The 14,872-nt window shown below is 25.5% G+C and overlaps 3 protein-coding genes across 8 annotated transcripts in view; 1 reads left to right on the top strand and 2 right to left on the bottom strand.

Annotated features, from left to right (window-relative positions):
- The window catches only part of LOC122510191 (attractin), a 37,067-nt gene extending 33,409 nt beyond the window's left edge, over positions 1–3,658 (bottom strand). The window contains exon 1 of one of the 2 annotated variants that reach the window (XM_043624652.1): positions 3,251–3,658. In XM_043624652.1, the coding sequence (XP_043480587.1) occupies positions 3,251–3,531 (281 nt within the window). In that variant the 5' untranslated portion in view covers positions 3,532–3,658. The remainder of the gene's footprint in view (positions 1–3,250) is intronic. The other variant, XM_043624653.1, reaches the window with a different exon arrangement.
- Positions 2,972–8,368, top strand: LOC122510192 (N-acetyl-D-glucosamine kinase). Of its 5 annotated transcripts, none has more exons than XM_043624656.1 (7): positions 2,972–3,156; positions 5,180–5,385; positions 5,481–5,565; positions 6,646–6,744; positions 6,970–7,222; positions 7,583–7,881; positions 8,001–8,368. In XM_043624656.1, the coding sequence occupies exons 2-7, from the start codon at positions 5,195–5,197 to the stop codon at positions 8,259–8,261; spliced, it is 1,188 nt and encodes a 395-aa protein (XP_043480591.1). In that variant the 5' UTR covers positions 2,972–3,156; positions 5,180–5,194; the 3' UTR covers positions 8,262–8,368. The 5 variants fall into 5 exon arrangements, with proteins under 5 accessions (XP_043480591.1, XP_043480590.1, XP_043480589.1 ...); XM_043624655.1 differs by lacking the exon at positions 2,972–3,156 and adding an exon at positions 3,870–4,019; XM_043624654.1 differs by lacking the exon at positions 2,972–3,156 and adding an exon at positions 4,477–4,621.
- Positions 8,369–8,793: 425 nt separating this feature from the next.
- LOC122510190 (nuclear hormone receptor HR96) lies at positions 8,794–14,536 on the bottom strand. Its single transcript, XM_043624651.1, has 5 exons — positions 13,851–14,536; positions 12,424–13,631; positions 10,470–10,686; positions 9,849–10,268; positions 8,794–9,633 (listed from the first exon to the last, which is right to left on the bottom strand). The coding sequence occupies exons 1-5, from the start codon at positions 14,007–14,009 to the stop codon at positions 9,436–9,438; spliced, it is 2,202 nt and encodes a 733-aa protein (XP_043480586.1). The 5' UTR covers positions 14,010–14,536; the 3' UTR covers positions 8,794–9,435.
- Between the last annotated feature and the right edge of the window lie 336 nt (positions 14,537–14,872).

Here is a 14,872-nt window from a genome sequence, read left to right as displayed (position 1 = left end):
AATTTTTCAGAATTCTTTAAAACTTTTTAAAAATAATTAAATTACATCTAGAAATTTCATTAAAAAATTGAGAATAATTGAAATCTGCCAAAGAAATTTATTTAAATTTTTGAAAATAATTTACTTCTTTTAAAGAATTTTATTGAAAATTTGGAAAATAATTGAATTTTTAGAGACATTTTATTAAAATTGTATTTAAAATAATTGAACTCCAAGGATGAATTTTATATTTTGTGAAAATAATTGAAATCTTGAGAAGAATTTCATTAAAATTTTTAATAATAATGAAACTCTTTCCAGGAATTTAATTAAATTAATAATTGAAAATAATTGAAATCTTGTGAAGAATATTTTTAAGATTTTTGAAAATAATTGAATTTTTAGAGAAATTTTATTAAAATTGTATTTCAAATAATTGAATTCTTCAAAAGAATTTTAAAACTTATGAAAATAATTCAATATTCTTGTGACGAATTTTATTTAAATTGGAACTAATTGAATTTTCTCGAGCAATTTTATCGAAATTGTATTAAAAATAATTGAGTTCCAAGGAAGAATTTTACTTTTTATGAAAATAATTTAATTCTTAACAAGAATTTCATTAAAATTTTTAAAAATCATTAAATTCTTTCAAGAAATGTAATTAAAAATGTATTGAAAGTAATTGAATTTTTCTAAAGAATTTTATTTAAATTTTTCAAAATAATTGGATTCTTTTAAAGAATTTTATTGGAAATTTTGAAAATAATTGAATTCTCGGGAAGAATTTTATTAAAATTTCTTAAATAATTGAATTGTTTAGAAGAATTTTATTTTTTACGAAAATAATTGAATTGTTTCAAGGAGTTTTACAAACATTTTTGACAATAATTGTATTTCTAGAAAGAATGTTGTATTTTACGAAAATAATTGTATTCTATGACCGATTTTATTATAATTTTTCAAATTTATAAAGCATTTTATCAAAATTTTTAAAAATAATTGAATTCTCAAGAAAGAAAATATTTGATTTCTAACGAACAATTTTATTCAATTTTTTTTAAATAATTGAATTCCCATAATTCCAAAATGTATTATTTGTGAAAATAATTGAATTGTATAGGAAAATTTTATTATAATTTCAATTTTATGAACTAAATCTTGTAAAGAATTTTTCTTGTCAATTTTGTCAACAGTTTTTAAAATAATAGAATTTTTAAAAGAATTTTATTCAAATTTTTCAAAATAATTGAATTTTTCAGACTATTATTTTCAATTCTCTTTATATATTTGAATTCTTTCAAAAAACTTCATTAAAAAAATTTTAAATAATTGAATTGATACGAAGAAATTTATAAAAAAAAAATTGGTAAGTAATTGAATTGCTGTTAAATTTTTATTAAAATTTTGTTTAAATAATAGAAATCTTTTGGAAATTTTATTAAAATAGATGTTAAAAATAATTGAAATGAGGGAAATTTTTGAAAATAATTGAAATTTTGACAAGAATTTTATTAAATTTTTTGAAAATAATTAAATTTTGGAGAAGAATTCTATTATTTGTAAAGATAATTGAAATTTTGACGAGAATTTAAAAAAATTTCTGAACATAATTGAGTTTATTCTTGTTAATTTCATAGTTTATGAGACAAACAAAAAAGACACAATAATTCAGAATTTTCTTATAAATTCTAAAGATTTAATTTTTTCCATTACTTTTAACAAAAATCCCTGACTTTTCCCTGACAAATTCTAATTTTCCTGACTTTTCCCTGAATTCCCTGACTTGTAGCAACCCTGACTGTTAATTCATTATTGATTCATTGTTAATTCATTATTGGTTCATTGTTAATTAATTATTGATTCATTGTTAATTAATTATTAATTCATTGTTATATCATTACTGCGTCTGAAAAAGAAAAATCAAATTTTCGTTATTCGAAAAAATGGTTAATTATAATTTTTTTCTATTTTAAAATTCAATTTCCGTTAAATTGGCAGTTCGAGTTAATTGGCCAGACTTTGTTAGCACTTGCTAGTTTGTGAAAGTAATCGACTTTGATTCAATAAACAGACCTATCCACTAATCGGGGTCCGCATCGTCTCGACTTCACTTATAATAATAAACTTCAATACTGTCACTTAAAAAAAATTTGAAAAATATTCCTAAATATTTGTCAAGTAATATTGTTTCTTTTTTACAACTAAATAAATTAAAGATGCTGCTAAGTTTTTTCGAAGGAGCAATCGCATCGTTTATTCAATGCTTGTCTCACAGGCGTCGAGAATACATTTATTACATGCCGAGGATACGATGTTCGTCGTACAACGACCTAAAAAGAAAACGCGATACCTCGCTGAACTTGACACAAGACACGGGATACATTCTAAATCGATCATTAAAAGCAAGACATCATTTGTGAGAGAGGTCATTTTTTTCACTTTGAAAAATTGCTCAACATATCTCTTTATTCTTTTTAATTCAAAAATAAATACTATACAATTTTTGCCTTTGGAAAAAAAGTCTCATTACTTGACTTAGATATAAAATGTTTCGAATTAGAAAAATGCAAATGAAACAATTTTCAATTTTGTTATTCGTAAAAAATAAACCAGAAATCACGAGAGGAAACTTGACGTGAAAATAATTATTTTCAATCCTTTATTCAGAGGGTAATAAATCTGATTTATAACGCCTTCGATGAGAATTTATGAACAATAAAAAACTTCAAACAACAACAGCGAAAAAATGGTAATTTTTGTCGGATAAAAACCCCGAGGAAGAAAGTCGGAAAACGTGTATATAAAACAACCATAAATCTATTTCTCAATGAATCTGTCAAAAGAATAGGATTTTAAATACAAAATTCGGAAATATAACCTTATTAAATAAGAAAATTTCCTTTTCAACAAGAAATTTGAATCAATATTTGAATTGACGATCAAAGAGGTTATGGTTACCATTTTTTTTTCTTTTTTTTTCGTTAGGAAGTAACTCTTTAACTAACAGGATTTTCGTTCCATTTTGTGGATCAAGTGGAGGTCAGCACTTGAGAGCCGATCTTTCCTTTACCGATTGTCGACTTGGACCATTCGGAGCAACTTTCCAAATTCGATCTATAAGGAGTTTTTTTTACATCCAAACAACAGACAGAGTAACGAAATAATATTTTGGGGGTAAGTAGAAAAAACAACTGCTTTTGTTTTGAAAAGTCAAGAATGTATACACAGTGTCTTTTTTTTCTTTGTTTTTAAAAAAAATGTCTTTTACCTGACTTTGCCACCGCAATATTGACAGGCCGGTCCTTGCCAACCCTCATGGCAGATGCAGCTGCCATTGACACAGGCCCCGTTGACACAACTGTCGAGGTCACAGGGCGAATCTGACGTTGATGTTGCATTAACGGCACAATGTAACACCGACGCCCAAATTATCACTAGCCACAATAATGCGCAGGATAAAACATTGTTCCCTTTATAATTGCGTAACAAACTTTTCCGACGATATTTCGACTTAAATAGGAACAAAAACATCTGCATGACTTCTGCCATTTTGATAGGTTTCCATGTCAGAAGACAATGGCCGATAGCAAATATGAAACGAAGAGACTCCTCTCAGCACCTCATCGTCGAGAGTGCGGCCAACGGGCCAAAATTGACTGAGACTGACTGAAACAATGAGAACTAAACGCGACTTCTTGCTTTCGCGACTATGAACTTGACTTAATCGCCGACAGGTGGCGCCACCGAACAAAGTAGACTTTATTTCGAAATTTCGATTTTCGCGTTTTTAATTTTTCATTCTTGATAATTTTTTCAAACAATCGCTTTTAAAAAACTAATTTTTTTAATTTAAATAATACTCTTTTTTTTATATTTACATAAAAATATAAAAGATCTTTCGTATTTTTAGGTTATGTTGACAGGAACTCGTGTTTTTATCTTTCTGTCAGTTTCTCCTATCACACAATGTTTAGAACAATAATCAAAAAAGTTAAAAAGTAATTATTTAATAATTGGATTACAGTAAATTGAAGAAGGTAAATAAAAATCAATAAAAAATAATCGCATATTATAAAGAAAAGAGACACAACGAATTGTTTATGTTTTTCTAACCTCAAAAAGTAAAATTGACATATTGACATTTTCAACTTAATATTGATATAATTTTCATATTATTTCATATTGTTTAATTAACCAAAAATGTTTTTCTTATAGTACTTTCAAAATACCTTCTTTAAAAATATAATATTAATTTAAATAAAAGAAAGAAAAACTAAATAAAAATGCCTTGTTTAAAAAATGGAAAACTTTTGTTTTAGTATAGGAAAAAAGAAAATATTTCAAGATGATAATTATTATACCACTTGACTCGTGCTTCTTGTATAATTAATTTTGGTATGTGATGGAGTTTTCATTTTAACTCAACGATACCGTTTTACTCTCAATGCTCTCAACAGAGATTAGTTGGTCGACTACGTCATTAAACCGTTTTTCCCACTCTTTTACTGTCGATTCTTCTCAACTATAAACCACGTTATCGTTTCAAACTTGAAACAGAAATGTCTACATTGTCTCTTGTGTTGTCAGTTTGAGCTGTGATACATCGGTGCTTATTATTTTTACGAAGAGTATTTTTCAAGTGATAATTTTTTATTATTTCATCATTCGCATAATTTCTCTCCTTCAATATCCATCAATATTTTCTCAAAAATTGCATTTCTACTATCATTTTTAATAAATTTATAATTCCCTTTTTGATTTTAAAAATCCAATTCTCTTTTTGATTTTAAAAATCCTACTAGCAAAGAATAAATAATTTTTTAATAGAAACATATTTTTGGAAAAAATAATTGTCTTTCACTAATAAAATTTTTACAATTTCCTGTTATAATTTATAATTAATAATTAATATTAATTAACATACAAATTGAGATTAAATTAACAATTTCTCAACTAATTAGCGTTAAAAATCGATAATAATTAATCTCTCGATATCTTTAAATACGATTTGCAAATGAGGATAATAATACTTTCTTGTTAATTCAAATTCAAAAAAAAATCTGATCTCCCGCATTGTTATCTATGTTTATAAGCGGAATTTAATCTAATTTGCAAATTTTTATCCAAACAATACGGGTTTAAATTTAAATTTAAATTTACTTTAAAGAAAAATTTTGCTTCTGTGTTTATTTTATAGAAGCAAGGAGAAAAAATGTCAGGCAAAGTCAAAAAAGCAGGGAAGGAAATGAAGACACAAGTCGATGAGAATCAATTAAGAAAAGAATTGAGAAATCAGGAGAAAGCCAATAAAAAAATTGAGAACGACAAAATAAATTCATCAATTGATACTGTTGATCTTTCATTAAAGCCAGCAAAAGAAATTTGTTTAGGAGGAATCGAGGGGTAAAAATGTTAATTCAATTAGTTCAAAATAATTCGAATCTACATATTTTGAAAATTTTGCATTTTTTTAAATTTTAATCATTTTTGAAATTCAGTGGAGCCACTCATTCGACATTAATCGTAATTGACGGTGAGGGCAATAAATTGACGGAAATTAAGGGACCCGGTACAAATCATTGGGTAAGTTTATGAAATAATGCATCCAAACGTTTTAATTTATAATATTAATCGTGTCTCTGATTGATTCAGCCTCGAGACCTTTTTCAAGTGCATTATAATTTTTTGCCAAGTATTCAATAATCTTTCATTTCAATCATTAAATTTAATAATTGCAAAGATAGTAAATAATTTCAATTATTATGGAAATTCGATTTGAAATTAAAAATTAAATTATTCAATTAATAAGAGCAATTAATAGATGAATTTGACAATTAATTGCAATTTTGAAAATTAATTATGTATTTAAAACGGTGAATAATTTAGTTCAATTCGTTATTTGAATTCAAAATTGAAATTATCAATTCAAAAAATCAGTAGAATTAATAATTTGAAATGGCCAATTAAAAAAAATTTAATAATCGAAATTATCATTAAAAAAAATAAATTGGTAGAATTAATAATTGAAGATTATTTATCAATAAAAAAAATAAATTGGTAAAATTAATGATTCAAATTGTGAATTAGAAAAAGATTGGTAAAATTAATATTCGAAATTATCAATTAAAAAAGAATTAATTGGTAAAATTAATAATTGAAATTAATACTTGAAATTCTCAATTAAGAAATTAAATTGGTAAAATTAATCATTCAAATTAATACTTGAAATTCTCAATTAAATTAAATTGTTAAAATTAATAATTGAAATTAATACTTGAAATTCTCAATTAAATTAAATTGTTAAAATTAATAATTGAAATTAATGATCGAAATTAAGGATTGAAATTATCAATTTAAATAGATGGGCAAAATTACTAATTGAACTAATTAAAAGTCAAAGGAAAAATTTTTGAAATTGCTTCAAAAAAGGAAAGTGGAATAATTTTGAAAAAAAGAGTTGACTAAAATTACTTATTCTGGCTTATCGTTGAAATGCATGCATATTTTTAGCACTCACCTCTTTTTAAGGTAGAAATGATTTTCAAGATTGGCAGGAACTCGGTCATTAAATTTAAATCGTTGCTTGCATAAAGGGTCCTCGAATAGAAGACGATTCAATCAGAATCGTTGCTTTAATAATTCCCTTTTCAATTTTTCCATTAGGCACTCGGCGTGCAAGAAACAGCTGCAAGAATCAGTGGTATGATTGACAAAGCCAAGGAAGAACTTCATTTACCAGAAACTGTCCCCTTCGAATGTGTGGTAATTTTTTTTTCTGCAAACAGAAACATTTTTTTTTAATTTTTCTTTCAGTAAACAAAATAAAAATATTCTCTATTCCAGAAAAAGAACTAAGAGAAATAAAATATTTAAAAAATTAAATTATATTACGTAAAAATAATAATAAGTAAGAAAGTTCTTTAGTGATTAAAATGGAATAAAAAAAAATGAAGGGAAATTTTATTGAAAGACAATAAATTATTCTAGGGTTTAACATTGAGTGGTTGTGAGGAGGAAGAAACAAATAAGGCGTTAAGTGAAACGCTATTAAAAGGATATCCAAACGCATCAAGTGCTTATTTTGTCGGTTCCGATACCTTGGGAAGTATAAAAACTGGCTTGTCAGATGGTGGAGTGGTGTTGATAGCCGGGACAGGAAGCAATGCACTTTTAATTAACTCAGACGGTTCAACTCACGGTTGCGGTGGATGGGGTCACATGATGGGGGATGAGGGTGGAGGTAATTATATTTTCGCTCCACATTACTTGAACGCTCTGCGAGAGAAATTAGTTCAAGATCATCGCTTTTAAGCTCAATTGATAGAAATTTAAAAATGTTTAATGTTCAACATTTACTTCATTTTCCATTTCTTTTTTAATTATCTTTCCTCCTTTAATTTACATATTTCATTATTTATTAAATTCATAAAATTCAACTTTTTCTTAATTCTGGGCGGAATTCTATTAAATTCGATTTTTTTAATTCTGGAGGGAATTTGATTCAATTCTAAGAAATGGGAATTTAATTATTAAACAGGAGAGTACAAAAATTTTTTTTTTTTTGGTTAAAGAAAGAAGGAATAAATAAAAAAACTTACAGCATTTTGGATAGCGCACAGAGCTTGCAAATATGTGTTCGACGATATCGATGGATTGGTGAAAGCTCCATATTCGATTGATTATATTTGGTCGGCGATGAAACACTTTTTCAAAGTGACAGAGAGACATCAGATGCTGATGCATTTGTACGGTGAATTTCAAAAGAGTCAATTCGCCCTCTTCACCAAGGAAATCGTCGTTGGCTGCGAAAAGGCTGATCAACTTTGTCTCTTGCTTTTTGAAGACACTGGTAAAATTCTCGCCAAACATGTCGAAGCTGTTTACAAAAAAGCACACAATGTTAGTAAATAATAATTTACATTCACTATATAAATTAATTAATTAATAATAAAATCAAAATATAAAAAATAATATTAATTCCTATTGTTTAAAAACTTACAAAATTGTTCTTCTTACAGGATCTGAAATTAGCTGAAGGTGGATTGAAAATAGTTTGTGTGGGATCGGTGTGGAATTCATGGAAATTCATGAAAAAAGGCTTTATCGATCAAATTGATAAAGGACAAATCATCGATGAATCGACTCTTCTTTTATTAACGACCTCGTCTGCTTGGGGCGCCTGTTATCTTGCAGCGGAAAAAATCAACTGTTCTTCAGTTAAAAAAATATACGAAAACAATGCAGACGTTATCTATCATTATAAACGTAATAATTGCTAATATTTCTAAACTTTTTAAATTTATTTAATAATCACAAAAAAAAATATATTTTCCTCTAAAATAAAAGAAATATATATCAAACGAAAATAAATTTCTACATATATTTTTATAATATCTATTATTTTCACCTTGCGAAATTTTGAAAAAAAATATACAATTAAGAAATGAATTCTTCGAAATTAAAGTTGTAAAAAAATGATAAAATTTTATGTTAAAAAAGAATTGATTATTAATAAGATCAAAAAATAATTATAAGAAAATTATACATTTAAAGAAATATTTTTAAAAAAAAATTAGAATCCTGTGTAATATAAATATTATATTAACATTCCAAGTTGAAAATTATATTTCTATTATAAATTATGCAATAGATTTTTTTTTATGAATATTTATAAAAATCAAAAAAATGTAAACTAAAAAAGGTGTTTGTTTTAATAAAAGTAAATAAACACAAATAAGTGTTTAAAAGTTAATTTATCAAAATTAAATTAAATTAAAACTAAATCATCTAATTTAAAAAAGTCATTAAAAATATATTTTGAAAAAAATATATTTCATAAGACGATATCACAACTTTTGATTACAGTGCGGTAATCATTATAATACAATTTTTTAATTTCGATTCTTTCACTCATTCTCTCATTCACCAAGGTAGTTAATTCACTATTTTACTTTTTTTTTGCATTACTATTCGATTTTTAATGGTGATGAAAAAATTTGTCTGCCTTAAAAAATTAACATTATTTTTTTGCAATAGTGCGTATTATGATAAAATTTAATTATCTATATATATAAACAAGAAAATATATAAAAACTCCTTTTATCAATCTTTAACAACTTTGATCTTTAATATTTATACTAATTAAATATTTAGAAATCTGAAAAAAATTTAAAAACAAAAACGAATACGAGTACGAAAATTATTCAAAGTTATGAAATTTTTTAATTTTCATTTAAAAATGTTAATTTTTAATTTCTTAATTTCTTTTCTTGTTTTCCATGAAAATGAAAGTAGGAAATTTTAAATTGTATAGATGATGAGAAAAAAAAATAAATAAGATGGAGAAAATCTAATGATGGTAATTTTGTCTTTTTAAATAATATAAAAAATTGTTGTTTGACTTACTTTACGGAACGTTTCAACTATTTGAAGTGCGACTCTGATGACTATAAATTATTGTTTCAAATCAAATATTTCAATTAATAGGGGTTCTACACTGGATGGGTTTACATTCAAGTACACACCCACAACTTCGTCATTCAATCTGTGCAACTCGGAAATCTTCTGAATTAATTTTAAGAATGTTGACTTTGCCACGCATCCCGGATACATGCTTTCTAGATATCGTCTCAGAAGATAATAGTACGAGTTCTGAAACAAACACAGAACAGCGATTAAAATTCAATTTTAATTCACTAATTTTAATAATTATTTTAATTCAATAATTAAAATTGGAATATTAAAAATAATTCTAATTCAATAACTAAAATTGGAATTTTAATAATAATTTTAGTTCAATAATTAAAATTGAAATTTCTTTTTTGAATTTAAATTTTCTTTAAATTTAAAATATAAAAGTGCCTCACTTGCTCCAATTTGACGACATCGGAATGAACAACTTTCGGTCTCTCGGGTGTGAAAAGAGCAATGGCACTGAGGATTAAAATAATATTCTCGTCCTTCCATTGGGGATCGAAGGAGTGGAAAAATTTCGTATGCTCGTCAAATAAATTGCCCTTCGCCTCCTTGAGAACGTCGACTTTTATATTTGACATTCTCTCCTGTGTGTGAGGAATTTTCCAAACATGCTTATCGGGATCGTAATTAATGGCCGATCTTAAAATCATCATTTCAGTGCAGCCACCCTTTAACAATGCCAATTGATCTTCCTCACACATATTTTTAAATGCGCTTATTTTCTTCGACATTTTTATTAAACGCCTTATTGCCACTGCCGTCAAATTTATTACATCAAGCAATGCCGGATCAAATTGACTCCCAATTCCCTAAAACAGAGAAAGAAAATTATATTTTCCAATTTAATTTAAAATTAACTTTTCAATTTTCAAAAACATTTTATTTAATTAAAAAATCTTTAATTATCATTTTTTTGTAAATAATATTTCCCTTCAAAAATAGATGCTAACAATGAAAAGTGCGAATTAAATTTAATTCTGTCAAAATTTCAACAACAAAAAAATAATTACCTGGAATAAATATTCATCGCCAATTATAGACGAAATGTCATCGTCTAAAGGTGCGTGTAAAGCTTTACTGGCAACTATTAATTCGTTTAATTTTGCTCTTTCTGAGTCGTTTAATTCACGACTGTTCAGATTTGCCCCAAGTGAAGAGAATGCAAAAAATTCCAATTTTATCGCTTTGCAAAGAATTGATTCCATCGAATTCGGAGTTATTGGCAATCTAAAAAACGAAAAATTTCACAATTAAAATTTACGTTCAAAAAGAACACAGAATTTGTTATTATAATTTAATTAATCTATATTAATAATAGTTGTATTCCAGTAATCTGTTCGCAGTTTGAAGTTAGTTGCTGTTTGGTTTTTAGTTTCCTAACTTTTGAAATAATTTTTCTTTTTAAATGTTTTCAATTTTCAAATTAGTGTATACTGAAAATCATTGATTTCTTGCAAAGTATTTATCAAAAAATTTGAAAATAATTTAATTTATTTCCAGAATATTATCAACATTTTTTTCAATAATTGAATTCTTTCGAGAAAATGTAATTAAAATTGTAATAATATAATTCTTAACAAGATTTTTACTAAAATTCTTTAAAATAATTAAATTGTTTTGAAGAATTTATTTCAATTTTTTTTAAAAATAATGGAGTTTTTTCAAATAATTTTTACTGAAAATTTAAAAAGTAATTGAATTTTATTAAGAATTTCTTTTAAGTTTTTAAAATAATCGTCTTTATTATTAATTGTAGTTCATAATTGTCCTATTAAATCATATTAAAATTATTGATAAAAAATGAAATTCTTTTAAACAATTTTATTAGAGTTTTTGTAAATAAATGCATTCTTTTAAGAATTACATTAAATTTCGTAAAAATAATGTAATTTTTTAAAATAATTTGAATTGAAAATTTGAAAATAATTGAAGTTTACAAAGAACTTTATTAAAAACTTTTGAGAACAATTAAATTTTACAATTTATAAAAATAATTGAATTGTTTAGAAGAATTTTATCAGAATTGTTGAAAATAATTTAATTTTTATTAAAACACTTGAAAATAATTGAATTTAAATAATATTTTTAAAAATAATTGTATTCTTTCGAGAAATTTTATTAAAATTGTATTGAAAATAATTGAATTCCTCCGAAACATTTTATTATTTATGAAAATATTTAATTCTTGCTAAGAAATATCTTACTTATGAAAATAATTGAATTCTTGCGGAGAATTTTACAATTCATAATAAATTTTTCAATTGTTTTGAAGAATTTTATCTGAATTTTTTAAAATAATTGAATTTTTTGAAGGAATTTAATTAAAAATTTTTAAAATAATGTTTTTAAAAGAATTTCATCGAAATTGTTGAAAATATTTGAATTTATATTAAATTGCTTGAAAATAATTGAATTTAAATAATATTTTTAAAAATAATTGTATTCTTTCGAGAAATTTTATTAAAATTGTATTGAAAATAATTGATTTCTCCGAAACATTTTATTATTTATGAAAATAATTTGAATTCTTGCGGAGAATTTTACAATTCATAAAAATAATCCAATTGCTTCAAAGAATCTTATCTGAATTTTTGAAAATAATTGATCTTTTTAAAGGAATTTTATTTAAAATTTTGAAAATAATGATTTTTTTAAAAGAATTTTATCAAAATTGTCGAAAATAATTGAATTCATATTCAAATTCTTGAAAATAATTTAATTTAAATAATATTTTTAAAAATAATTGTATTCTTTCGAGAAATTAATTTATTAAAATTTTTGAATAATAATAAACAAGAATATTTAATATTATGTACTTAATAAGTGAATTATTTAAATTTTGAATCTGTAAGAATTTAATTTAATATAAAAGAATTTATTTTCCTTTAATTAATTTAAAATAAAAGAATTTTATTTTACTGAAATTTTACTATTTACAAGAATATAACTGTGAAAGAAAATTACCTCTGAACTTCTTGTAGAACATCTTTGGTAACATCGTCTGACATTTTGTTCCAATCTTTCGAGCTCGATTCATCTATATGAATTTTCTCCTCATCCGGACTATTATTTGTAATCAAATTCGTTAGTATTGGATTTTCAATTTGATTATTTTGCCCATCTATATCCTGACTATCACAATTCTCGTGAATATCTGGATCATTATGATCAATAATCTCGTCCTTTGATACCTCAATATTTTCATTTTCCGAATCGATGACATTCTCCTGAAGAAGTTGCGATACATCCGGATTTTCCGTAAGTTTCCCCAATGTCTCTGGATCGGTGATAATTTTCATTAAAACATCCTGATTCATAAATATTTTCGACAATAAATGCGGATTATTAACCATTTTTGAAATTAATTCCGGATCCTGTGAGATTTTCATGGCAATATTGGAATTTTTTATATGACAATTCTTTGCGATTGGTAGATTATTATTATTATTATTATTGGTACTATTACTAGAACATGAGATTGGAGTACATTGGGAACATGATTCAGAATATTTTATTTTCCCATTCTCTTCGTTTTGAATTTTCTTATTTATTAAATTCTCTTTGATTGGTGATGTAGTTAAATTTTCTTCTGTCGTACATTGAACTGGTGATGTTTTCTTATCAACATGTGGTGTTACTATCTTGATGGATTGATTTGTATTAGCACGAGGACTAAGTTCGTGATAACTTGGCGATGAATTGTATGAATCTTTTAACATTTCGAGAGTTTTCGAACCAGCGATATCTAAATTTTCCGGAGGACTCAAAGGACTTGGAACACTTGCTGCAGGTACTGGACTCATACTATCAATAACTGACTGTCGATTTGCGTCGAGATCTGTGTATTTTCGGTCGGATTCCCAAAAATATGTTTCTGTGATTGTTGAACCTGTTGAGACTACCGAAGCAATTGAAGCCGATGTATCATTATCGAAATTCAATTCGTCCATTGATTCTTTCTTCATTTTTGTCACTTTCAAACCGTCGCGATTTGGTCGCTTTTTTGCACGATTTTGCTCAATTTTCTGTCGTTTCAATACTTTGTCTTCCTCGGACATTATGTATTCCTTTCGCATTCCTATATTAAAGCACTTGTCGAGTCTACATTTTTGACAGAAACGACGAGTTACTGGAGAAATATTGCAATTCTCCGTGAAAGGGCAGCGAAAGTCCTAAAAATTAATTTAAATATTATTGTAATTTAAATATTATTACAATTTAAATATTGTAATTAAAATTATTGTAATTGTAATATGTAAAATTATTAGTACTTATATACTTATTTACATACATGTTTAACTTTAATTTTTTGTTATTATATTTTCAAGTCACAATTTGATTTAAACTTATTTTTAATTTTTAATAAATAATCATTTTCAAGAGGCAAATACCTTTTTTCGAAGAGCGTTCCTTCTGAAAAAGGCCTTACAACTTTCGCAGGAGACTGCATTAAAATTGTATCCAAGAGCACGATCACCACAGACCCCACAAATCTTATTAGCCTCTCTGACAGGATGTTCCTCATCCATTTCTTCACGGTGTGGTTTCATGTTAATTGCGTCAGCTACCAAAACATGATTATTCAATTATTTTTTTTATCACTGGAGAGGCAATTATTGACAATGATTCATGATGAGGATTAGCAATCTTCTAAAATTTTGTTCAATGTCTTAAAACACAAGAAACACACAAGTATCGAAACAATTTCTTGATTTTTAGGTCGCTGTAATAACCACAATAAAGAGTTAAATTAGTAGTCACTTATCAACACTTATTCACTTAACAGGCCTTAACAGTCACGAACCTGGACCCTGATATCAAGAGATATATCTCGGACATCAAAACTGACGTAAATGTCTACAGATATTCATCTCGTTATATATCAATACTTTATTAAACAAGAAAGCTTAACACTTCTTTTTTCACTTTACCGTTGATTCTTGCATTGTTAAATGTTATTTGTTTCAATTATCATCAATATATAATGCAATTGTTTCATTAAAACAATTGCGATTTTTGTTCACTTTGAGTCTTTGACGTTTGACGTTTTGTCTTTTTTTTTAGGTTATGACTTCTAACAAAGATGGCGGAGAACTATAACAGTTGGCACTACTTACCAATTTTTGAAAAACGGAATTTTATTATTAAACTTATTAAAATAAATGAAATAAATTTTGATTTAAAATTATATCACAGTATAGTTTTCGGTAGAAAAAAAGATAAAGTCAACAAGTTGACTAATAAATAGTTCTTCTTGTCTTATATCTAAAATCTGACCTCTTATTTAAATTCCCCGCGAAGGTTGGCAACAATAGTATAAAAAAATCTGTTACACGGAGTGAAGTACGTCGACTATGTTTTTTTAATTTAAAAAAAAGTATTATTCCACCCGAAAAATGATTAATAACAGTCG

This window comes from Leptopilina heterotoma, unplaced genomic scaffold (genome assembly GCF_015476425.1).
Source record: "Leptopilina heterotoma isolate Lh14 unplaced genomic scaffold, ASM1547642v1 Lhet_68, whole genome shotgun sequence".
NCBI lineage: Eukaryota > Metazoa > Arthropoda > Insecta > Hymenoptera > Figitidae > Leptopilina > Leptopilina heterotoma.
The sequence above is the reverse complement of the archived record's forward strand: the minus strand, read 5'-3'. Positions and strand labels throughout refer to the sequence as shown.

Bases quoted from the DNA above. Each gene is read 5' to 3' on its own strand.
- LOC122510190 (XM_043624651.1), bottom strand. From the start codon at position 14,009: ATGAAACCACACCGTGAAGAAATGGATGAGGAACATCCTGTCAGAGAG. The intron at 13,632-13,850 runs GTATTTGCCTCT...ATTAATTTTTAG, and splicing joins GGAACGCTCTTCGAAAAAAG to GACTTTCGCTGCCCTTTCAC. The intron at 10,687-12,423 runs GTAATTTTCTTT...TTCGTTTTTTAG, and splicing joins GTTCTACAAGAAGTTCAGAG to ATTGCCAATAACTCCGAATT.
- LOC122510192 (XM_043624656.1), top strand. From the start codon at position 5,195: ATGTCAGGCAAAGTCAAAAAAGCAGGGAAGGAAATGAAGACACAAGTC. The intron at 7,223-7,582 runs GTAATTATATTT...AAAAACTTACAG, and splicing joins GATGGGGGATGAGGGTGGAG to CATTTTGGATAGCGCACAGA. The intron at 7,882-8,000 runs GTTAGTAAATAA...TTCTTCTTACAG, and splicing joins TTTACAAAAAAGCACACAAT to GATCTGAAATTAGCTGAAGG.